The sequence below is a fragment of the Ctenopharyngodon idella genome, chromosome 7 (assembly GCF_019924925.1).
Source record: "Ctenopharyngodon idella isolate HZGC_01 chromosome 7, HZGC01, whole genome shotgun sequence".
In the NCBI taxonomy this organism is placed as follows: Eukaryota; Metazoa; Chordata; class Actinopteri; order Cypriniformes; family Xenocyprididae; genus Ctenopharyngodon; species Ctenopharyngodon idella.
This window is the reverse complement of record NC_067226.1, coordinates 42565771-42591434: the sequence shown is the minus strand read 5'-3', so window position 1 is coordinate 42591434 and position 25664 is coordinate 42565771. Positions and strand designations below refer to the sequence as shown.

Genomic DNA, 25664 nt, shown 5'->3' with positions numbered 1-25664 from the left:
GCTCTCACATGCACAGACACATAGACACGTGCAATGGCACTAAATCTACATTAACGAACCCATTTCCATCCAACATCTAAGAAAAGTAAAAGCCTGCCTAGTCAGCAGACATCTGACCGCACATCTCTGCTCATTCTGCTGGATGACCACTTCTATGAGTCATGGGAATCAGTGACACGAGAGCTAATCACACACCAATGCCAAAGTGCTGACGCCAAAAGAAACACAACCACAAAACACACACCACACAAACTAACCAATAACCTTCAGGCCAGCCCGGCCTGTGGGAGAAGACACTGGGATGGTTCCAGGATGACCAACACAAGATCCAGCCCAAAAGAGAGACAGAGCAAACTCACAATGGATTAATTCAGCAAAAGGGTCACTGCTGAAACTGCTCACTTCAAATACATCTGTATTAAGATAAAAGACTGCTGATTGTGGCTGGGATGAATCCAGATTTTAAAATGCTCCATTTATGCTTTTTCGAATATTACCTTTCATGCAGTGTGTAATGGCGTTTCCATTAGCCAATGTTATGCGATTAAAACGTCTTTTTTATTCCTTTCGCAATAAGTCATTCCAAAAATCATGGCAATGGATGTTAGTAGGTTAAAGTACATCACAGCCACTGCACTAGCCATTATTTTTAATCAAAAAAAGACGTAGGCGTGTTATCCATGCATTAATGGCAAGAAAAGCCCCTTATATTTGGGAGCGGCCACATATTAGGTATTTCTGGGTGTTTCTCCCTCCTATCTGCTTCAAGGTCTTGATAAATTCAAACTGTGGCATTTGTTGTTTAGAATCCAGAAGTCCTGTAAAAAAAAAAAAAAAAATGTTCTTTTATGAGTTTAATAAAGAACTCTCGTCTTCTGTCCAAAGATACCACGCCCTCTTAAATGATCGACTTTTACATACGGCAGGTGACCTGTAAATGCGAAAAAACTGTTTCCATTGCACTTTTGCGAAATATTCCTTTTTCGAATTGCCTGAAAAACCACCTTATGCGAGCGTAAAAACTTTTTGCGAAATTGATGTGTTTCAAATGAGTGATTTTCAATTCTCAATTTCAGTAGGCTATATGCACAGTTACTTCCTGGTTGTCGTTAAGCCAACTCAGGCATTTCCGGTGAACTGTTAGCTGTTCATTCTGTAGTCGCTGTACATCGACACAAAACCACCAATGGTTGATTTTTAATGTTGTATTCATATTTTAATATAGTTATCACATTTACCTAATTTGCCAGTTTTATTGATTGCAAAAAAGACAAAGCTATTTGGACCGTTTAAAAACGCTGTGTCTTTAATTAGACATGCACACACATTTTTATCCCCAGCACTTCAAATGTTATTTTTAATGTGATGACCACAAACATTATTTGTTCATCCTTCTGAGATTGTCCCCATTGTAAAACCGAACGTTTAAAAATGTAGGAAATTCAACATTTGATAGAAAACACTTATTTAAAAATAAAAAAGACAATAATTACCACTTTAACCAGCAGGTGGCGGCAAAGTAGCATTTATTTGTGCATATATCAGCCATTTCCTCTAATCGTTTTTCACTTCGTTTTTGACTAAATATTAAACATTATAAAATAACTAGGTTTAAAAATACATTTTGTCAATGTGAAGTATAGTGAAAACTTTTGAACGTTGATGTGCAAGTTTTTTTTTATTTTGTTTAAAGAACATATTTTTTCATTTAGTTCTGCCCTTTGGAAGCTACAAAACATACAAGTACAATTTATTCTGTTAATCCAATTCAAAAAGTTTACATCCCCGACTCTTAATGCACTGTGTTTCCTTCTGGAGCATCAGTGAATGTTTGAACCTTGTTTAATACTTGTGTTTGAGTCCCTCAGTTGTCCTCAGTGTGAAAAGATGGATCTCAGAATCATACAGTCACTGCTGTAAAGGGTTCAAATATGCAAAAGATGCTGGTAAACCAAAGAATCTGCAGGACCTGAAGGATTTTTCTGAAGAACAGAGCTCAGTTTAACTGCTCAGGACAAACAAGGGACTCATGAACAACCATCACAAAACAAACAAACAGTCGTGGATTATCCAGTTAACCACACAGTATTAAGAATCAAGGGTATGTAAACTTTTGAACAGGGTCATTTTTATAAATTCAGCAATTTTTTTGTCTTGTGGACTTTATGTAAACAACTGTTATGTGAAATAGTTTATTCAGGACAGTACTAAATAAAAAATAACATGCAATTTTCATGATCCTTCTTATTTTGTTAAAATGATTCACATTTTTCTAGTCTTTCTAGATGATCGCATTCCCGTCATTTAACCGGAATTGCTAGTAAATCACATGACCCATGACATACGAGTGACTGTACAATCATCAAACACAGATGAGTCTATTCTAGCATGCTAAATCTCAGTGATCTCAGCTGTCTGACATCATTGCGAGTGATCTGGAAAAACATGGAAAGAGAGACTGCAACTGTACAACCCACAAGACCACAGATATGAAATAGACTTTCCTCCTGAATATCCACTAATAGAACAGCACTGTGATCGAGTGATAATGCACTGAGATACATTAGAGGCCAACAAGATATGCTTTCAATGTGGTAAACAAGCCAGCACTCAATTATATGGAGGAATCCTCCGTAATTGCAGGAGAACAGCCTGTCTGAGAGCAGATGAAAGCCTTCAGTTGTGGAAGCAGTAGAGGAGGACGCCTAAATGTCCTCCAATCAGGCCTTGGAAGCGAGTCTTCAGCACTAAAGTGGCTGCCAAACAGCAAAGATGTGGATCGCCCACACTGGAAAAGCCCCCAGTAAAGCGATTCATCCTAGACTCTGGCCTTCATGCCTCCAGCTGATATTACACTTGATGATGCTGTTACTAGTCCTGCCATATTAGAAAGAGTGACAGAGACTCATGAAAACCCTCATTTTAGCACGGTCAGTAAAAAAAGGAGGAGGTTTGAAACACTCCGCCAAGTGTAAATGCATCTGGTTGTTCAGGCCACATTCGCAAACTTCAGTCCTCCCAAATGGAAAACTTCAGCAGATAGAGTCCCAAAGGAGAAAAAAGAAAGTACACAGAAAAAAAAAAAATGTAGGCCTAAATTTAAGCTGTATGTGTGTGAATACATATGAAACTTCCATCTATTTGGATTACAATTTAAACAAATTAATATTAGCATTAATGTGAAGCATATTTGTCAATCATACATAAATGAAACATGTTCTGTTACAGTATTAAAGAGATAGTTCACCCAAAAATTTCCCATGATTTAGGTGTATATGACTATCTTCTTTCAGACGAACACAATTGGAGTTATATTAAATCATATCCTGGCTCTTCCATGCTTTATAATGGTAGTGAATTGCGCTCGATATTTTGAAGCCCAAAAAAGTGCATCCATCCATCATAAAAGTAATCCATACGACTCCAGGGGGTTAATAAAGGCCTTCTGAAGCAAAGTGTTGGGTTTTTATAAGAAAAATATCCATATTTAAAACTTTATGAACTATAATAACTGGCTTCCGTCAACGGCCGTACACAAGTCGAGTTCAGGCAGAAGAGTGACCTCTGACCCCACGTAATACGTAGGATGTAGGAGTAAATCTTTTCATTGCTATTGGAGCTACCAGTTTGCTAAGTTTCAAACTACGCAAAAGCGGCAGCCCTTCCGGTGCACTCAGTGTCCAAATTCACTCACTCGTTTTCATGACCTCCCTCAGGTGGACAATATATTGTGGAGTAATGTAGGTAATAGTGAATGAGGCCGATTTCGAACACAGCTTAGGGCTTAAATACTCAAGGGTTAACAAGGAAATGAGCAAGGGCAACCAAATAATCAAACGCTGCAAAATCGTACTGTCTGAGTAGGTGCTACACTTAAATTTGAATTTAATATGTGACTGTTAAAAAAGTATGTTCTCTATATTATATGTATGAATGAAATTTGTACGTACTACGTCCGCCATGTTCATAAATAATCTCCCATGGTCTCATGGGATAGTAAAGTGTCCATCGAATGCACACTCGGCAGAAGTACTGTAGAAGGTCATCCAGGCATTTTCGCCTACTGTTTTTTGAATACTATGTATTCAGATATACTACTCTTTTGGCGTACTGTTTTTTCGCATACTATATCGATTTCGGATGGAGCATTTCACCTGTCAGGCACAAAGGTACCTCATGAAACTGATTTCAGACAGGCTTTTTCTGGGGCAGCGTGACGTCTACAACAAATTAGAGAGAGCTTTGGTGATAACTAAGTGAATATTTAATTACTACAATAGTCATTTCTTGCTAGAAATGGCATCAAAGTGAAAAAAAGTTGGTCAAAAACATACATTTACACATAGATTGACCACCAATCGCAAATTCAGATGCCATTTTATTTTTTAGCTCAGCTGTTACGGAAAATGGGTAACCAAACCGTTGACTTACATAGTATGGAAAAAAAAAAAAAATACTATGGAAGTCAATGGGGCCCATCAACTGTTTGGTTACCGACATTCTTCAAAATATCTTCTTTTGTGTTCAACAGAAGAACACAATTCATACAGGTTTGGAACAACTTGAGATAAATGATGACAGAATTTTCATTTTCGGGTGAACTATCCCTTTAGGGATAATAACCCAATGTGAATCTGACACATCTACGTCACATTCTCTTACTGATTTCAAACCCATAAAAACCCATAAAATAAAATCTCCTAAAATAATATATTTAAAAAAAAATGAAATGAAAAATAATGCGTGCTATTATTGTCTTCCATTATGTGCAACATGACCATATATTTTGAGACAAATCCAACTCTCAAAGCATGAAAATTATTATTTGCAACCAATACTTCTGATTGGCTGGAAAAGCACCTGTCTCATAAACATTACTCACTGAGAGTTCCTGCTGACATATACGTGTTAAAATCTACCGCGAATGACACATTGATTTAGAACCTATAAAATATAGTCTTAACACAAAATAAGATAAAAAAAAAAAAATAATAAAATATAAATCACATACCCCTTAAAATGTGCTTCCATTATGTACAACACAACAAAAAAATTGCTTTTGTGTTTTATGAGCCTTTAAAGAAGCAAATGAACCTTTAAGTCCCATTCTCTTTACAAAATTCTGACAAAAACATTTTATTTCTTCATTGAGGTTCAGCATGGACTAGCTTCAAAGAGTTTGGCCTCCATCAAAGAACAAAGTCTCGAAATGATCTGTCTCCTGCAGAGTTCAGAAATAACATCCCCCGTATAGACCAAAGATGAATAGGTCTGCTTGTTTAAACGATATAACGTAGCATAGATTAAGCCTGCTCGCAGGGGGGACCAGTAGGGGCGGAAATACAGGTTTACTCAGGGCTCAGCTAGGAACAGCATGAAGCCCTGCTAATAACAAACATATAACAAAAGTGATGGACTTTGACTGTGAGAAATCTGTTAGTGGTATTTTTATCAGGAGTCTTTATGTAAGAGGAAAATGAATACTGACCCTATTTAACCCTCTGGTGCGGTTCACAGCTTTTAGAATGCATCTGGACTTTCTGAATGGTTTGTGGACAAAAATTTTACGTTTTGTTTTTTTAGAATTTTTTACTTCATTGTAATGGTATGAAACTTGGTAAAGGTTTTAGCACTTCCTATGTGAACACACAAAAAAAAAAAAAAATTATGATTCGAAAAGGTTAAAAGTCACACTTGTATTGTTCGTGGTCAAAAATGACCGAATTGGAAAGGAATGGTAAGCGAATTTCATCTAGTGGAAACATTTGGTACTGCGCTTAAACAATATCTTACTGAAAACTCATTTTTCAAGATATCAACCTCAAATTTGGAACACAACTTGTTTTATACGTATAGCTTTGATTTTCTCACAGTTTTAGAGTAAATATTTAGAGTAAATATTTCAATATAGTATTACCAACGCTGTTCATGTGAGCAGCACGACGCACACATGTGATGCTGACGCAGGAGCTGGCTAATAATGAGCCGGCGTTCGGATGTAAACACGGATGCGCTGAACTGCATTCACTACGTCAACTGCATAGGAGACTGACAGGGTAAAGAAGAAATTGTTGAATAAAGTCGTTATTTTTTTGTTGTTTTTGTACACAAAAAGTATTCTCGTCACTTCATAACATTAAGGTTGAACCGCTGTAGTCACGTTGACTATTTTAATGATGTCTTTACTACTTTTCTGGACCTTGAATGACGGTAATTACGTTGCTTTCTATGGGGGATAAAAGAAAAAAAAACCTCTTGGATTTCATCAAAAATATCTTAATTTGTGTTCCAAAGATAAATGAAGGTCTTGCAGGGTTGGAACGACATGAGGGTGAGTAATTAATGACAGATATTTCATTTTTGGGTGAACCAACCCTTTAAATGTGAAGATTCCAACTAAAGCCATCAAGGCTAAAGTTCTAGACTGTACAGCTGCCCTCGTGAGGGAGCTCAAAACACCATGACCGCTCTAGTTATGAATAATGGGACACATCTATGTCTTTTTTTACTTTCTATGAGTTATACAGCTATTTTATGCCATTACGCCATGCATGCAGCTGAAATCCAACAAATACTAGTAGTGGCCATAGACATGCATAATCACAGCTTAAAAATACACATGCTGACACGAGTAGTTGTTGGTGTTACTTCCTATTTCCTGCAAGCGCATTCAAATGAACGTATTAGTTCACCACAAAAGACTGATCTCCATAACAAAAGACACAACAGAGACATTCAACACATTATTAACAAGCTACACATTTGTTGCCAAATGGGTTGTATGCTATAATATTTATACACCAATAAATAGAGGGGTCTGAAAGTGCAAAAAATAAAAATGTGCACTGTTACTAAACTGTTTTTGTTGAAAATTAGTAGTTTTTCATGTTAATTTTAATCGTCATATTACAAAAATAATTGTATTTATGAAAAGCATCAGCAGCAACACTAATGTTAACTATAAGCAAAATAAATGTAGAATGTCTAATGTTTTCAAATGGAGAAAATAAATTAAAGACAGGAGTCATATCAACTTTGTAGAAATGTAATACTTCATTTTAAACTACAGTTTTAGTAGATTTATAAGCTGTTTAATAGGCTAAAGAGTGAAGAATAATTCACTAGATGTTAAAGGTGCAATATGTAAGAATTTTGCAGTAAAATATCCAAAAACCACTAGGCCAGTGTTATATATTTGGTTGACTTGAGTACTTACAATATCCCAAATGTTTCCAAATATTTGTAAATCGTGAGAACATTGCAATTTTAACCAAAGCTCTGGGACGTGTGAGGAGTCGCCTGTCAATTGCGTCATACCCGCGTTACCCTCGGTTTCCGATTTTATTTTGTAAAAACCACGGAAACACCAAAGACGCTTTAAAATATCACGTTTTAATAGACAAGGGAACAACTGTTTGGTTACGTTTATAGACAGAAAACTAATTATTGTTATATAGCTCAACACATTTAGTCTTACTGTTATTTTTTGCGAGTACAATGCTTAACCACGCCTCAGAAAAAAAACACTCTTTTGTCAAGTAGCTAACATAGCATAATCAGATGCAGCTTTATTTTTAGTAACAGTAATACAGCATTTTCTCCATCATACAATACGTTTTAAAATGAATTGCATGCCATTTATCAACACAAGCCATCCAGTATTTAATATGATATTCTAAAATCGGTCTAGCTCACAGCAGTGTGTAACAGTGTCTCACAGCAGCCGCCGAGCGAATGCACAGAGTAACGTTATAACATAATTTTCAACACTCTTAAATGTATCTAATATGATAAACAGAGCTGCGTTACCTCATACTCATGATCGGAAAAGCGGAAGCAGCGCCGGCGACTGTGGCATAATAAAAGTTCCGCTGCTCGTGAGGCGTGTGTTGCGCAATCGCTCCAGCGGCCTCGTTCAGCTCCCACAACACTCGGTCCTGCTCTGCTTCATACTACAGTAACATTGATAATCGCATCCATGAACACGATTTCTTCCTGAGTCCTATCCCGATTGTTTCCACCGTCCATTGAGGTGAAGACCACATGTCCCAAGATTCCGTGCTCAAACTTGCCGTCATCAAGCTACGCCTTTGTTTTGAATAGGCCTCTAGCGACCTCTAGCGGACAATTTTTTTACATATTGCACCTTTAAATAACTGAATAATATTCTCTGGAATATTGGAATATAACAAACAAAACATCGTATTTCTCAACTGGTATGTTATGTCAGAATTATTAATAATGTTTTTGTCGTTCTAAATGATGAAATATCTGCTGACAAAGCGCTGTTTATATATGCATTTACACAGAACTATACTTAAACTGCGATCGCTCGCTGAGATAATAAATATTTCCGTAGAGTTGCATTTACTTGGATGTTTCTTAGCGAATTAATGGTTATATAGTAAATGTTTATATAATTACCGTTTTTAAACAAGTGAATCTTGTTAAAAGTTACATGCGGTCGGTGGCCGTGCTGTAGCATTTCCTAAGCATCAATCCCCTGAGTGAACAGCAAAATGCAGATGACTTAACGAGACTAATGATGAGCATAGACAACAGAGCAAGAATTAAATTCAGCGCTTTTATTTCCAACATGTGCTCAGTCATGGCTGTATTATTTAATTCATGCAAAGTTACATCTTTATTGGGACAGGACATTATGGATTATCGTGGCTCCGTGAGCTTGTCTCCATTTCTTAGAAACAAGCTTAATAAACTAGCTACATTTCAGGCATTTATGTAACACATTTAATTTGTGCATTAATGGCTGTTATGTTAAATAATGTTTACTAATTACAGCAAAGCAAGTAAGTATACTTTACATGTGCACGCCGTTGCCTCGTCTCCCCTCAGATGCGCTGTAATGGCGATCCTGCGCGCAATTCTCAAAACACCCACAAGATGGCGGCGTTTATCGGTAAATCCGATATTACAAAACCGATATCCGATTATAGTAAAATGCTTAAATATCGGGGGGGAAATATCGGTAAATCGATATATCTGTCGATCTCTAGTCTCAATTCACTCACCAGACCACAGATTCAACAATACACACTAACAAAAAGTTCCATAAAGTACCATAATAGGTTTTTGAACATACAGTATATCATGTAAATATGAATAAAAAAAACATAATAATAATAACACCTATTTTCCTATTTAAATTTTGCAGAGACTTGCAGAGTCTGATTTTTTTTTATTGTTAACCAAAACTATCTATAAACTATTGTTTTTGTTAATTGAAATAAAGCTGAAATAATATATACATTTTAGATGAAAAACTTAAACTTAAAAATCTAGTATTTGTCACATTTCAGCTGCATGTATGGTGTAATGGCATTAATAGCAGGATAACTTATAGAAAGACAAAAAAATAAATAAATGTGCCCCATTATTCATAACTACAATGGTCATAGGAAAATTAAATAAAATATAAATATTAGATGAAAAACTTAAACTTAAAAAACTGAAACTTAGAAATGTTGCCTAAAATTAATGAAATAAATATTTAAAAAATAAATGAAAAAAGAATAAATGAAAGCTAAACATTTTCAATGGAAACTAAACTAAAAATATTATAAAAGCTCATTCAAATATAATAAATATTTATATAATAAATATTATAAAATATTATAATAGTATATACATGATAATAAAATAGCACTGTTTTTCACCACACATTTATTGATTATTTTAGTTTAAAAGTGAATTACTGTAATAAAAGCCACTTTAATAATACTATTAATGAAAATGCTCAATGATATATCTTGATATCTAAGTACCATGGTATTTTGTTGTGATATCATCACTGTACCACAGAACTACTGAAGAAAAAATAATCTATAACATTCCCAGTATGTGGGTGATGTGCATGTGTGTTGACTGGAATATAATAAGCCTTAAGTTCCTGTCGCCTTGCCAAAGGTTTCAGATTCCTAACCAGCTCTCTCGATTCACAGATCATACCTGTGAAAGACTGTTTTTATTCAGCTGAACATTTTCTATGTTAAATATCAGGATTTTTAGCCATAGTCTGTAAATGTCTGCATGTGGTGGTCTCAGCCCACGATTCTCCGTCTACTTCCTGAGCATTACCCCTGAAAAGTTAAGGCTCCTCGCAGATCAATAGCTCATTAGTGACTAAATCCAGCACCACAGATGATTTATTTTTGTAAAGCCACAGCAACAGCCAGCAGATCCCATATCAAGAGGAAATTTGGTGCAAAACAAGTAGAGCCACACGATTAATCGTTAAAAGATGGCAATCTTGATTCAAACACCCACGCGATCTTATTCCTAAATGTCAGCCATTCGGTCTATTAAACCTTTAAAAAGTACGATGACAGCGAACATTCAAATCTGTGTTGGTGCTGCTGCTGAGCCAGAGAGGGCAGTTGTTATGTAGGCTAATAGGTATGAAACAGCTTCACAAACAACCACACAATATCGTTATTTCTGTGTTACAATAATTCTAATGATAACAGAAGTACTGGGATAAAAGTTTATAGTTCAGATATAAATATTGATGTCTATGGTAGCAATCAAAAGTAATTTGACATTTCAAATGAAGATCATATCAATTAGATTGTTACACCAGTAGGTGGCGACAAGTGACTGTTAAAAAATGTGTTTGTCATTGAATCATTCATTCAAGAGATTCATTTAAAAATGCTGATTTATCCAGTAATGAAACAAATGAAACAAGTCTTTATGTGTGAGTCATTGAGTCATTCATTCAAACCGAATTTAAAGGGAACCTATTATGCACCTTTTCACAAGATGTAATGTAAGTCTCTGGTGTCCCAAGAATGTGTCTGTGAAGTTTCAGCTCAAAATACCCCACAGATCATTTATTATAGCTTGTCAAATTTGCCCCTATTTGGGTGTGAGCAAAAACATGCTGTTTTTGTGTGTGTCCCTTTAAATGCAAATGAGCTGCTGCTTCTTGCCCCCTTTCCAAAAGAAGGTGGAGCTTTAACAGCTCACGCTTCGGTTGCAACAACAACAAAGCTGGAGAATCTCACGCAGCCAAAATGACGATTGTCTGTAACGGCGTTCAGCCTTACATTGTTCAAACCGGAGTCGGACACTGATGGAGAAACTCAGGAAGAAGTTACAACTTTTAGAATGAAACTGGACGTTTCTGAATGGTTAGTGGATAAATTTATGTAGTTGCTGTGGAGTTGATTCAACTCATCGACTAGCATGTGCCGTCATGTTAATCTTTTGTGCAAATCCAGCACTGAATTGACCCTCGTTTGTGAAGCAGTCCGACATAAAATGACGGCATGGTAAAAACACTCTACTGCAACAACTCTTCCTCTTCTCTAAAGCAGCCCAACATGGCCTCGCCCCCTTTGTTGTATGTTCTCGGGGGCGGGGTTTATGTAAATTTTGGGGTTTGTGATGTCACCAATCTGGCATTTGCTGTAGTCCTTAAAAAGCGATTTCTGTAAAAGAAAATATCTCCCTTGGTGCAAAACAAGTAGAGCCACACAATTAATCGTTAAAAGATGGCAATCTTGATTCAAACACCCACGCAAAATGCCGTGCATTGAACTTTGAGCGTCGTAACTTTGCAGATGTTGTTTATGCTCAAACAGCAACATTACACACTAACTAAAGTTAAAAAAGTGAAATCATAATCAAGGATCACTTAAAAAAAAAAAATCTAAATTATTATTATTTTTTTTAATATAGACTGCAGCAGTCAAAATTTTGTCATGACCTGTTGTAAATTACATGTTATTTTGTTTATTTGTCTATTCAGAAGAATCATGTGAGAAATCTATTTTAAACCAAAAAAAATCATGATTCTCAATTTATCCAGAATCGTGCAGCTCTAAAAAAAGGAGTAAGAACTACAAAGAAACACCCAACCCAACCACGCAGGACAAGTCCAGAACTGTGTCCAGATCTCAGGGTCTGTTTTTGCCTTACAGTGTCTCTTGAGTCAGCACTTATGTTCACTCCCTCAGATTGTTCCATGACCACAGCAGGATTTTTTAAAAGAGGGAGAGGACTGAGGAAACTAGCTAATGTGTTTTCAGAAAAAAAATATATGCTGTAATCAAACACTCTATAAATAAGCTCTTCAGAAGAGTTTTAACAACATCTGTGCACAAGAATACATTTTAAATAGGTCATATGGTGAAAAATCTTTGCATTCTGATCAATGAAAAAATAGTGAAACTTTATTAACTTGTGAAAAAAGACCATCTACTGAAACCAAGCTGCAGTAACAACTTATCAACTTTCTGATTTCTTGTATATCTTTCTGATATACACACATGACTTCATTTGCAGGCCAGTGACACATCTTTCATGTTCAGCAACGTGGCTATCCAGTCACACTGGAATACAGTAATAAGAAAGAAGTAGTACAGATGCTAGTATCTAATGAGCAAGGGCTGGGTACAGATTTTACGATTTGATTCAATTCTGATTCCCAAGCTCTCAATTCAATTCCAATATTGATTCATTTAGAGATATTTCAGTTACACTTTCTTACACTTTTATAAATTAAGGTTCCAAGAGGGGGTTTTCGTAGCGATGCCATAGAAGAACCTTTCATTAAAAGAACCATTTTTGTCTTAGTGTGAACTGAAGAACATTTTAATAATCTTAAAGGGATAGTTCACCCAAAAAGAAAATTTTGCCATGACTTGATCACCCTCAATTTGTTCCAAATCTGTATGAATTCCTTTCTTCTGTTGGAACACAAAAGAAGATATTTTGATGTTGTTAATCAGACAGTCGACAGCACCCATTGGCTTCCATTGTATTTTGCATGAACTCACAAGATCTCATTTGTGCGTTTTACAATCTGTGTACTCACCACTGATGTTTAAGACCATCAAACTTACTTTTTTCCTCAAAAAAAAATAGTACTTTTCCATGCAAATCACATTGTATGGATTCATACGAAATGGCCACCTCATAAGAAAATAAAAAATAACTACTTAAATATCCTGAGTTCACCCAAAAATAAAAATTGATTTACTCACCCTCATGTTGTTCAGAACCCGTAAGACTTTCATTCATCTTCGGAACACAAATGAAGATCTTTCTGATGAAATCAGAGCGAAAATTTGGATTAAACGGCTCAATTCATATTGATTAGTTTTACAATCTCTTTCTGAACTTTTTCAAGCGTCAAAGTGTCAGTTGCGTAGCTGTCTATGGATGGACAGAAATTGCTCAGATTTCATTAAAAAGAAATATATCTTCATTTGTGTTCTGAAGATGAGCAAAAGTTTTATGGGTTTGGAACGATATGAGGGTGAGTAAATGATGACAGAATTTTCGGGTGAACTAACCCATTAATCTAAGCCCTGTCTGTGAAACCAGGCCTATAATGTCTTTATTGTCATAGTTATCGTCTTTAGTGTGAACGGGCCTTTACTTAGATCACGAGTGGCTGAGCTGGCTTTGACTCTGGACGGGCGTTTTTCCCACAAGTTAACAAAACGAGTGGCCAAATCTCGCAGGGTCTGGCCAGCATCTAAGCCACCGGCCTGAACTCACTGTGAGGACAGTAATCTCTCTCTTTCTCTCTTCCTTGATCTATCTAGGATAGCTTCTTAAACAGAGTCCAAAAGTCCAGCAGCCACTGAAGTACTGCGGTTTCCTCCAACTGGCCGACAAACACCTTTCCTGAAATGAGATATTCCTGAGATACAACTCTAAAATTTATGATATCATCTAAGACATTTTAAAACATCTTAGATAGGATTTGACACGATCAGGACTGGAACGGTTAACAGATAAGAGCTGATACTACTATTAACTTGTGTATCATTTCTCTTCAATAATTAGTCTTGTAACACTCTCTCATTGCACAGTGGTTCAAAATGACACTGACTCAGGGATATGGACATGCTTACAAGCTCATACACATGCTCACTCACCCTCCCAATTAACACACTAAATATGCATGCATATATAACTATAACGTCATTATTTTCTTTTAAAAGAATCATTGAATCTATCTTGTGTATTAGTAAAAATTACAATGGATCACATGATACATTATTACCGCAATACTGTGTTGTGATATTTTTATTGCAAGGATTCCGATTTTTAGCAGCTGCACTGTACCTTGAATCGTCTGCTGCGAACAATTACACAACGATTCACCTTACAGAGATAAAGACACAGTGTTCAACATGACACAGTATAGGAGATGAACTCACCACAAACATAAACGCTCATCTGTTGCAAATATATGAACATCTACAAACTAACATCTATTTTATGTTTCCGCCTAAACAAAGATAAAATTAACATGTGGTTATATATGTGCATACATGAACATGTGGATCTAAATATCTAACTAATGAACTGTGAACAGTGAACTTTCCTGAGGTAAATGCAATGTTAAGTGACATATTGTTCACAAGCTGTTTTATTGACGTCTTTCCACAGTTGAAACACTGATTGAGGGATTACATGAGACATGATACGGTAAGTTGTACAACATACCTTTTGATGTTCATGCATGTTTTTTCATGCTTTAACTTGGATTAAAGTGAAAGAAAAGAGTTGCTACAGCAATCTGTCACGTGACGTCATTTAAGAGCGTCAAAATGCCATTTATTGTTTGAATTTTGTGATAAAAATGGACAGAATTTGAAAGCTGAGACTTTGTTTCTTATCAGAAGTAACAAAGCACAAAACTCTTTGTGTTATTAGATGGGAGGCGCGCTACAAATAATGTTTACTGTAGGGAAAAACTGATTCACAGGGTCAAATAGAGCCTGAAAATAATTGCTTTTATCGAATGATACCGATTATTGGCCGATACATCGGTGCATCCCTAGTTTCTTTAAATTTATATTTGCAATTAGCTGAACTTTAAAGAGATTTTTGACTCACTTAATTGCTTCCATTGTCTTAGAAATATGGTTAAAGTTACTGCTGAATGTACTGAAAAGTATTCATGGTAAACTAAAATATACTTTAATGTAATTTCTATTGAAACTTATATGTCATGTATTTATACACATTTGTAATGATAAAGTTGCAATTTAGTATATTTAAAATCTATAAAAAGTAATTTTGAATAACACTTTTTTAAAATTGTACTTAAATGTGTTAAGAAACAGTCATGAAAGTGTACGCTCTTTAAGTATACTTAAGTGGCCTTTCATATCAATGTTATATTATCTGCGAGTACAGTTTTTTAATAATTTACCTTTAAGATTAGAAGTACACTACAAGTGCACATCCAATACAATTACTTGGATATCATATCCAAGTAATTGTTTTAAAGACATTAAAAATTGCTGTAAAGAGTTGTTCTATATGTTATAGCATGTTATAGCCACCATGTTAAGATCACATAACCAGTGTCTGTCATTCCCTGATCTTTACAAGTTTGTTTTTTAAATATTTTAGTTAATTTTGTAATGCTTTAGCTATCAATAACACTGTAATACTCTTAGCTCTATTTATTTAACACATTTTACCATGTTCAAAATCTAACCTGCACCAGATTTCCACAGATTTTCAACCAAAACAGTGCAAATAATGCATCTATAAATTTCATCTGTGCCTGATCATGGATAACAATAATAGGGTCTGTGAATTATGGAGCTCTAAATATTATATTAAATAATAATAATATTTCTGAATGAGACACAATGAGAGTGAAACATTCAGCACCTGCAGTTGTGCTAACATGGTCATTATCACAAACAAAGGTTCATTTATTCTCACATGAGAACAAAAGCATCCATTGCATCATCTGCCCTATTTCAAAAGCAGAGCAATTTGTTACACCTATGAAACTGTAAAGCCTTGCGATGTAAAATAAACACAAGTAAAAATCAATAGTTGGCATCAGTAGATCAATGCAACATTGTGATAAAGTACTATTATCAAGCTTTGTGATATTGATTGTCTTCCTCACCTCTGAGATGTAGGGAAGGGTGTTTGGAAGGGTTTAGGACAGTGAACACACAGCACTCTATTCCACTAGTCTCACCTGTCCCCCGAGTCACAGTGTACAAATGAGGAGGATGCAGGTCATCCGTTCAGTCTCCGTGGCTATATATCAGGACTGTACCTCACCGCTACGGCCCTGACAGGACCTGAGAATGAGAAATGGTATGTCTCCGTTCCCCTGCGGCCCTGACAGATGGGCATTTACTCACTGCCCCGGACCAAGGGGAGCCGTGGGTTACTCATGCCCAGAGAGAGTCTGCGACTAACAGCCTCTGCTTAAATACACTCAGGAAGGACAGTATAGAGGACGCATCCATATGCAAGGGATTTTCACTTTAATACAGCTTTCCATTATGTAATTATGGACCTCAGATATGCAATTTATATGTAAACATAGCGTCTATTTGAAAATTTGTTTAGACGCTTTTGGAGATGTGAGCTACAGGCCGTCAGCAACCATTCAGCGCTCATGTACCCACAGAGAACACCTTCATCTAGTCCAGTCCTTCGTGAATTTGCCGCTGGCTCTTATGTAGATGGTGTTTAAACATGAGTTATAATTCGTTTTGGGTATATCAAATGGGCAATCTTTGGTCTTATTAATTTATTACTTGTTCCAGAGCTAAAAGATTTGGCTCAAGGGCTATATTAAAGGGTTAGTTCACCCAAAAATGAAAATTCTGTCATTAATTACTCACCCTCGTGCCGTTTTACACCCGTAAGACCTTCGTTGATCTTCGGAGCGTAATGAATAAGCGTGTCGAATCATGATTCGGATCGCGTGTCAAACCGCCAAACTGCTGAAATCATGTGACTTTGGCGCTCCGAACTGCGGATTCGACACGCTGATTCATAACACTCCAAAGCTTCCTGAAGCAGTGTTTTGAAATCGGCCATCACTAAATAAGTCGTTATTTATTTATTTTTTTTGGCACACCAAAAATATTCTCGTCACTTTATAATATTAATATTGAACCACTGTACTCACATGAACTGATTTAAATATGTTTTTAGTACCTTTACGGATCTTGAGAGAGGAAATGTCATTGCTCCCTATGTAGCCCTCACGGAGCCATCGGATTTAAACAAAAATATCTCAAAAATCCGAAGATTAACGAAGGTCTTACGGGTGTGGAACGGCATGAGGGAGAGTAATAAATGACAGAATTTTCATTTTTGGGTGAACTAACCCTTTAAGTTTCATAACTTTATATTTACATTGAAATTAAATCCTGTACTAACTAGAGCGCTCCTTTTGTATGTTTGACTGAACTGTTTGCTTGTGTTTATTTCCTGTTTTACTTCTTATACTGTTATAATGGCTATTGTTGTTTATTTAAATATTATTGTTCAATAAATAATATTTTATATAAATTACATGCCGTATTTTTTGGTATTGAGTCCGTTAGTGATTTCGACTTCAGTGAAAGTTACAATAATACGCCATTAGATGGCGGCAAAGACTGTCTTTATGAGTGAGTGAGTGAGTGAGTCCCAAGGACTTTTATATTGAAATGGACTGAAACAAGGAAACAAGGATGTTGTTTTTACTTTAAACAACATCTTACGAGATGCAACTGACAAATGCATTGACTAGCGCTGTCATGGGAATGTCTTATATGTTAAAAGGACAAAGACAAAGATATCGTTTTCCTCAGTGGACATTTAAACTGATTTTGTGATTATGAATATAAGATTGACCTGAAGAATATCAGCTAGTTGCAGGTAATACACTCGCTCAGGCGATCTCTCTCTCATAATACTGCGACTCAACGTTCCTTCGTTACTAGTTTTAAAGTGACGTTTTAGAATTAGTAACGAGTAAGTAGTAAGTAGAGGCTTGAGCTCAACTGTTAAACTGTCAACTTGAGATTTGAATCTGTGGCGGAAAGAAGTAGTTCCTCACAAAAGAGGGTTTTAAAGACACTCCGTTGTTGTTCTTTATTTACACACTCGTGCCGTCGAACTGTTGTATAAATGCAATATCACACTCGTAGCCATGCAATATGGCTGTATATCAGCATACTGTGATTGCCTCAGGTCTCATGCCTACGGCCGAATCACAAGCGTGCTGACATAAAGCCATATCGCACGGCTACAAGTGTGATATTTCTCATATAAAAAAATACTGGTTCAGTGTTATTTTAATAATGCTGTAATATTTACAGTTTTCATTTTAATTTTATTCTCTTCTCTGATGACGTGCTTACTGGTGCGAGGGCGGGGCTACCTGTCACTCACATGAGATCGACCATTAGCAAACCACAACCATCCAATCAATTCCCCATGGACAAAATCAAGTCCTGCCCTACATTTTTTTTATTGTTCAAGAAGCCATTTCACTCAGATATACGTCACATTAGAAAAGAAAAGACCATCTTAAATACTACACAGTAATACGAGTGATACACAGTGATATAGATATAGTGATATTGTCACGATCACTGTCTGTTCCTGTCAGTTCCTGGACTCCACTTCCCATAATCCTCCCTTCCAATCACATGCACCAATCACCAATTGCCACACACACCTGCAGATCATTACCTGGACTATTTAAGACACACACACACACACACCCTTTGCGAAGTCTTGATTTGCCCCGGTGATCACTTCTGAGCGTTTTCTTGTGGATTGTATTTCTGTTGCCATTGGACTGTTTATTGGACTGTGTTTGTTTGCCGCCTGCCCTGACCATTGCCTGTGACTTCACTCCGCTTGTCTGCCGCCTGCCTCGACCATTGCCTGTCCCTGTTTGTGTCTCTGCCTTTGCCCGGTCTACTCTGTAAGTACTTTTAATAAACAAGCTGCAAATGGATCCTCACGCATTCGACCCATCATTACAGAAGACTTCGCCATCAAACGATCCAGCAGCTTCTACGAGCGCTTCCAGCCCCAGCATGGACCCAGCAATACGTCTCGTCCGCCTTCGGCAAGGTAATTCTACACTCGAGGACCACATTCAGAAGTTTCTAGACATTGCCTATTTATCTGACCTGCCTGACTGTGCCCTCATTGACTTCTTTGGCTATGGATTAAACGAACCATTGAAGGACTACTTACTTATTAATGGTCCCCGAGGGTCGTTCGTGGAATTTCTGGACTTTGCTCTGCTTACTGTTGGTTCACTGTTTACTGTGGGTGTCGCGGAGGAACGCGACACCTCGTTCCCCCATGTAATGGCTGCCTCTAAAGAGAGCATTCACAAAATGGCGGCCACAACATCATCACATCATGTCTCTGCTGATCTTCCAGAGCCAAGTCAAGTCTCCGTTGATCTTCTAGAATTACATCACGTCTCTGGATCTGTTTGGGAGCGGAGTGGGTTGCGTTCCAGTGTGACTGATCCACCGCTGACTTCAGCACGAGCGGCTGGCATTCCTAAGCCTCCGCCGGCCGCTACGCCCTCAAGCTCGCCGGTTGCCACGCACTCAAGCTCGCCGGTTGCCACGCACTCAAGCTCGCCGGTTGCCACGCACTCAAGCTCGCCGGTTGCCACGCACTCAAGCTCGCCGGTTGCCACGCACTCAAGCTCGCCGGTTGCCACGCACTCAAGCTCGCCGGTTGCCACGCACTCAAATTCTCTGGATGCTATGGACAAGATGGCCGCTTTGCCAGTGCCCACGGGCAAGATGGCCGCCCCGCCAGTGTCTGGGAACATAGGGGTCGTTCCAACCAGTGAGTCCACTCCAGAACCAGCTCCAGTCCGCGAGTCCGCTCCAACCCGTGAGCCCGCTGCAGCGCCCTCAGAGGAGGTAGGCATAGAGCCACCGCCTCAACCATGTAAACGGAGGAGGAGGAGGAAGAAGGCTTCCTCCATCCCTCAAGGCCCGGTGGCCTTCCCAGAGCCCGCTGTAGGCCCGGAGGCCGTCCCAGAGCCCGCTGTAGGCCCGGAGGCCGTCCCAGAGCCCGCTGTAGGCCCGGAGGCCGTCCCAGAGCCCGCTGTAGGCCCGGAGACCGTCCCAGAGCCCGCTGTAGGCCCGGAGGCCGTCCCAGAGCGGTCCGCTGCCGTCCCAGAGCAGCCCGCTCTTCCTGATACGGCCACGGAGGCCGTCGCCGAGCTCCTCGCCCTGCCGGCGCCACCCGAGCTCCTCGCCCTGCCGGCGCCACCCGAGCTCCTCGCCCTGCCGGCGCCACCCGAGCTCCTCGCCCTGCCGGCGCCATCCGAGCTCCTCGCCCTGCCGGCGCCACCCGAGCTCCTCGCCCACGAAACCGCCACGGCCTCCGTTGAATTCCCCAAGAACTTTTTGGGGGGGGGCCATATACCTGAGGGTGGGGAGCTTGTGGGTGGGGACCCTGCACGGCCGCGATCATCAGCGGCCTCCGAATTGCTTGAGCTTGCGGGTGGGGACCTTACACGCCCACGGTCTTCAACCGCCTGTGAACTGCTGTGGCCGGCTACGGACCCTGACCTGCCGTGGGCGCCCAAGCCACCTGACCCGCCGTGGTTGCCTAAGCCACCTGACCCGCCGTGGCTGCCCGTGGCACCTGACCCGCCGTGGCTGCCCGTGGCACCTGACCCGCCGTGGCTGCCCGTGGCACCTGACCCGCCGTGGCTGCCCGTGGCACCTGACCCCCCGTGGCTGCCCGAGTTCCTGGACCTGCATTGGAGACCCCGTTCCCGTCTGCCTACAGGTCTCCAATGTACCCACCCCCCCTCCCTATCTGTGCCATTTACGCCGCGAGGACGCGCCTTCCGGAAGGGGGGCGTTATGTCACGATCACTGTCTGTTCCTGTCAGTTCCTGGACTCCACTTCCCATAATCCTCCCTTCCAATCACATGCACCAATCACCAATTGCCACACACACCTGCAGATCATTACCTGGACTATTTAAGACACACACACACACACACCCTTTGCGAAGTCTTGATTTGCCCCGGTGATCACTTCTGAGCGTTTTCTTGTGGATTGTATTTCTGTTGCCATTGGACTGTTTATTGGACTGTGTTTGTTTGCCGCCTGCCCTGACCATTGCCTGTGACTTCACTCTGCTTGTCTGCCGCCTGCCTCGACCATTGCCTGTCCCTGTTTGTGTCTCTGCCTTTGCCCTGTCTACTCTGTAAGTACTTTTAATAAACAAGCTGCAAATGGATCCTCACGCATTCGACCCATCATTACAGATATAGATACACAGTCTTGTACGTATCATACAGTATTGTAGACACTCTTATACACCATTGACCAGAAAAATAATGGTAAATTGCTACAGTAGTTTTGTATTTGTATTCATTTGTCACCCAGGTTTTCATTCTTAACAGAGATTGCCAGTAGTCTGATGGTATTACCATGGTTATCTGGACTGTTTTGGACGTGCCATGGTGTGTGTTCCTATTATTTAATACCAAAGCTACTGCATTGTGGTACTACCACAGTACTTTTTTTTTTATAAGAACTGGAAGGAGGAAAAACACATTTTGCTGATGCGTTTTTTCAATCTGGCTCTGCACTCTCAAACAACCAATCACATCATCAGAAAGAGGTTTGTACATGATGGATACTGGAACAAAAGCGTAATTGGCATCCTTTGAGTGACTGAAGAAAAAGAACTAGAATCAGACACAATCCCCTCAACACTGATGTTGACACACACTGATGCCTGATATGAGAAAAAAAAAGCCCATTATTCATTCCAAAGCCATCAGTCCAAAGAGAGAATAAGGAAAAGGGTTGTACACGAAAACACTGATTTGCACCCTTACAGTAGCATTCGCTTTGAGAACGGAAGGCAGAATCTCTCTCATGCGGATACGAAACAACAAGATGGCTCTGGTGGACTCAAAGAGTTTGCTCTGTAAAGCCAGCAAATTGTTCACAGAGCTCTGGGATTTTGGCCCGGTCAATAGAGCTAGCAGTGCCAGCATTCAGGCTGAAACTGGCCCACAACTCACCACTGTAGAAGCGGATCATGCAGCTGAGGTCCGAGTTGGCGGCTTCCTGCTGGACACGGAGCGGGTCTTCATAGCCCATAGCAGTCAGGTAGTCGTAGACCATCTGAAGAGGACGCTCGGAGGGGTCCAGCCTCCTGCAAACAGGAAGAGACGGTAGTCGGAAATGAGAACAAACTGAAATACAGTATTCTAAAACTAGGGGTGTAACGGCACACAAAACTGACGGTTCGGTACGTAGCTCGGTTTTGAAGTCACAGTTATCTCTGCTAATGCTGTAAACTATATAAGGAGTCATTACTTGCACATTACTATAATATTATAGGTTCAGATCCCAAACTATTAGCCTAAATTCAGTTGCTATTTATTTCTAGATATAATAATCACTCAAATAACAAATTGTATGCAAACTTGTAAACTGCACATAAGGCAGTTTTTGCATTAACTTCTAAATCTAATTATAAAATTATGTTTTTACTACAATTTGTTGTTGAAATAATAATTTACAAAGTGGCTGTCATTGTCATGACAGATTTATTTAAACATACATTAAATAATCAAGACAACACTCAAGTAAAATATGATGAATATATAGGCTAACGTTAATACAGTGCATAGATTTAGCTTAACAATTTCTCTCCGGCGAACTAGCTGTGGACTCGCCTAAGGCAAATGCTACGTGACACAGTGTTTACAAGCTGTTTTATTGGCATCTTTCCACCGTTGAAACATCGATTGAGTGATTACACGAGATATGATACGTTTCAGTAAGTTGTACTGTATCTTTCAACATACCTTCAGATGTTTATTCCGTAACCAGTATTAAAGAGGAAGAGATGATGGCGTTCACTCGCGCTCCGCGCTGCCTCTTGAAATGAAGCGCCTGTACAGTGATCTGTCACGCTACATTAAACAGTGTCAAAACTGTATTTTTTGTTTGAATTTTGTGATAAAATGGACAGAATTTGAAAGATGACACTTTGTTTCTTATTGAAAGTAACAAAAGCCGGAGCTTATTGCGATTATTGGTGGTAATGGTGGTTAGGATACAACGCTGTATTCGTTGCGTAGTTCGGTACGCCACGAGAGTATCACGGTTTTTCGGTTCGGTTTGAATGCCGTTACACCCCTATCTAAAACATAAACGAAGTGACAAATACTCAAACTGCAGACATTCAGTACCATTCAGAAGTTTGGGGTCAGTAGGTTTTTTTTGTTTTTGTTTTTGAAGGAATATTAATACTCAGCAAGGACACATTAAATTGATCAAAAATGACAGTAAAGACATTTATAATGTACTGTAACAAACGATTTTCTATTTCAAATAAATGCTGTTCTTTTGAACTTTCTATTCATCAAAGTATCCTGAAAAAAAAAAAATGTATCACACGATTTCCACAAAAATATGAAGCAGTACAACTGTTTTCAACATTGATAATAATAAGAAATGTTTCTTAAGCAGCAAATCAGCATATTTGAATGATTTCTGAAGGATCATGTGACACTGAAGACTGGAGTAATGATGCTGAAAATTCAGCTTTGACATTACTTTTTAAAATATTTTACAATACAAAACAGTTATATTAAATTGCAATAATTTTTCACAATATTACTGGTAAGCATAAGCGACTTCTTTCAAAAACATTAACAAATCTTACCGACCCCAAACGTTTGTACAGTAGTGTAGTCATGCATGAATAAACATTATTCTCAACTGTTACTTTCTTCTCATTTTTTAACTAAAGAACAAATTTAAGAGTACTTTGCATTCCCAAAAACATTTCTTAAGCATATTCCTTTTGTCCCTATGATTGTTTTTAAAGACTGAACTTAAGAAGAATCTGAATTCCTAAAAAGAATGTTCTTAAAAATCATTGTAAATAACCTCTTACATTTAGAATAACCTCCAACTTGTCTTAAATCCTGAAAATTTATGTTTAAGGGATTTATTGGGCTGTTTCAAATATTAAGCTTTACAACATATAATAAATATCTTCTTAAGAACTGCACTTCAAAACTAGTGATCGACTGATATAGATTTTTTAGAACCGATACCGATAATTTGTGTGTTTATGTGCCCAATAACCGATATGCAGAACTGATATTTATTTACTGTTATACTTCTGTTTTTGACACAATTACAACACCACTGAACTGAACAAACCATTTCATTTATAACAATCAGTCCCTTCTTGCATAGAAAACAAAACAAATCTTATTTATACACCAATAAATAGAGGGGTCTGAAAGTGCAAAAAATAAAAAAGTGCACTGTTACTAAACTATTTTTGTTGAAAATTAGTGGTCTTTCATGTTAATTTTAATCTTCATATTACAAAAATAATTGTATTTATAAAAAGCATCAGCAGCAACACTAATGTTAGCTAAAATAAATGTAGAATGTCTAATGTTTTCAAATGGAGAAAATAAATTAAAGACAGGAGTCATATCAACTTTGCAGAAATGTAATACTTCATTTTAAACTACAGTTTTAGTAGATTTATAAGCTGTTTAATAGGCTAAAAGTAAAGAGTGAAGAATAATTCGCTGGATGTTAAATAACTGAATAATATTCTCTGGAATATTGGAATATATCAAACAAAACATCGTATTTTATTGCATTTCTCAACTGGTATGTTATATCAGAAGTATTAATAATGTTTTTGTCTTTCTAGATTATGAAATATCTGCTGACAAAGCGCTGTTTATCTATGCATTTACACAGAACTATACTTAAACTGCGATCGCTCGTGGAGATAATAAATAATTAATTTCCGTAGAGTTGTTTATTAGCGAATTAATGGTTATATAGTAAATGTTTATATAATTACAGTGTTTTAAACAAGTGAATCTTACAGTACAGTGTACAGTGAACCTAGAGCTTTAAAAAAAATGCAATTAGATTTGTTCCCCAAATCATTCAGTACTAGCCAATAATCATTTTTTACTACAACTGTACACAACCAAAAAGTCATTGATATTTTTGGTAAATTTTCCTGGAAGAGAAAGTGTGACTTTAAATGAATTTAAAAGAAATTGCATGAACAATGCATGTAGATGGCCTTAAAGCCACAAAACCCCATTTTTGATGAGGTTTCCAATAAGTTATTCGCCACAAATATGCACATTATATGTAAAAGGTTTCACAGGCAGTATACAATGTTTATGGCACAATATTCAGCAAGTATTGAACATTGAAAAAAGTTGAAAAAGTGCAAATTCCATGTGGGCCAAAAAACGACCCTGTGCAAGTATCCTAACTCTTAACAAGCGTGATAACACACAGGTGTTTCGATTTAAGATCAGACTCTATCCTAACATCCTCCAGCAGTGACTCTCCCTCAGAGTTGGGTGTTTTCCCAGCACGGCAGACAGATAATACATCCCAATCCAGAGGGATCACGTCTAGTCCAACTCAATATCTCAACATTCATTAAAGCGCTGAAGTGAAAGAACACCGAGCTCATGGCGTCTGACAATATTCCCTTTAAACAAAGCAAATAATCAGTCTGCCAATCTGACTCGATGATCTGTTCGTGATGTGACGGCATCCTGCTTTTTATTAAAACTGTCCGGCCTCATATTCATCCACCTTTCGCAGCACCGCCGCCTTTCTCTCCCTGATTAAATCATTATCTCATTCCACAGCTCTAATCCTGTTAAATAAAATGGTTTCAATTTACAATAAAATCCCATTATTTACCATTACGGTATGTTTACACGACAATGATGTACTAAAAATGGAAAAGTTTTTCCTTTGAGTTTTTGAAGTTTCACGTACAGACGACATCGTTGTCAAAACGATCCCCGTTCACACGAATCCGCAAA

At 38.2% G+C, this 25664-nt stretch overlaps 1 protein-coding gene across 1 annotated transcript in view; it reads right to left on the bottom strand.

Annotated features, from left to right (window-relative positions):
* The window catches only part of phlpp2 (PH domain and leucine rich repeat protein phosphatase 2), an 86036-nt gene that overhangs the window by 46456 nt on the left and 13916 nt on the right, over positions 1–25664 (bottom strand). The window contains exon 3 of the mRNA XM_051898501.1: positions 21840–21973. Coding sequence (XP_051754461.1) covers positions 21840–21973 — 134 coding nt within the window. The remainder of the gene's footprint in view (positions 1–21839; positions 21974–25664) is intronic.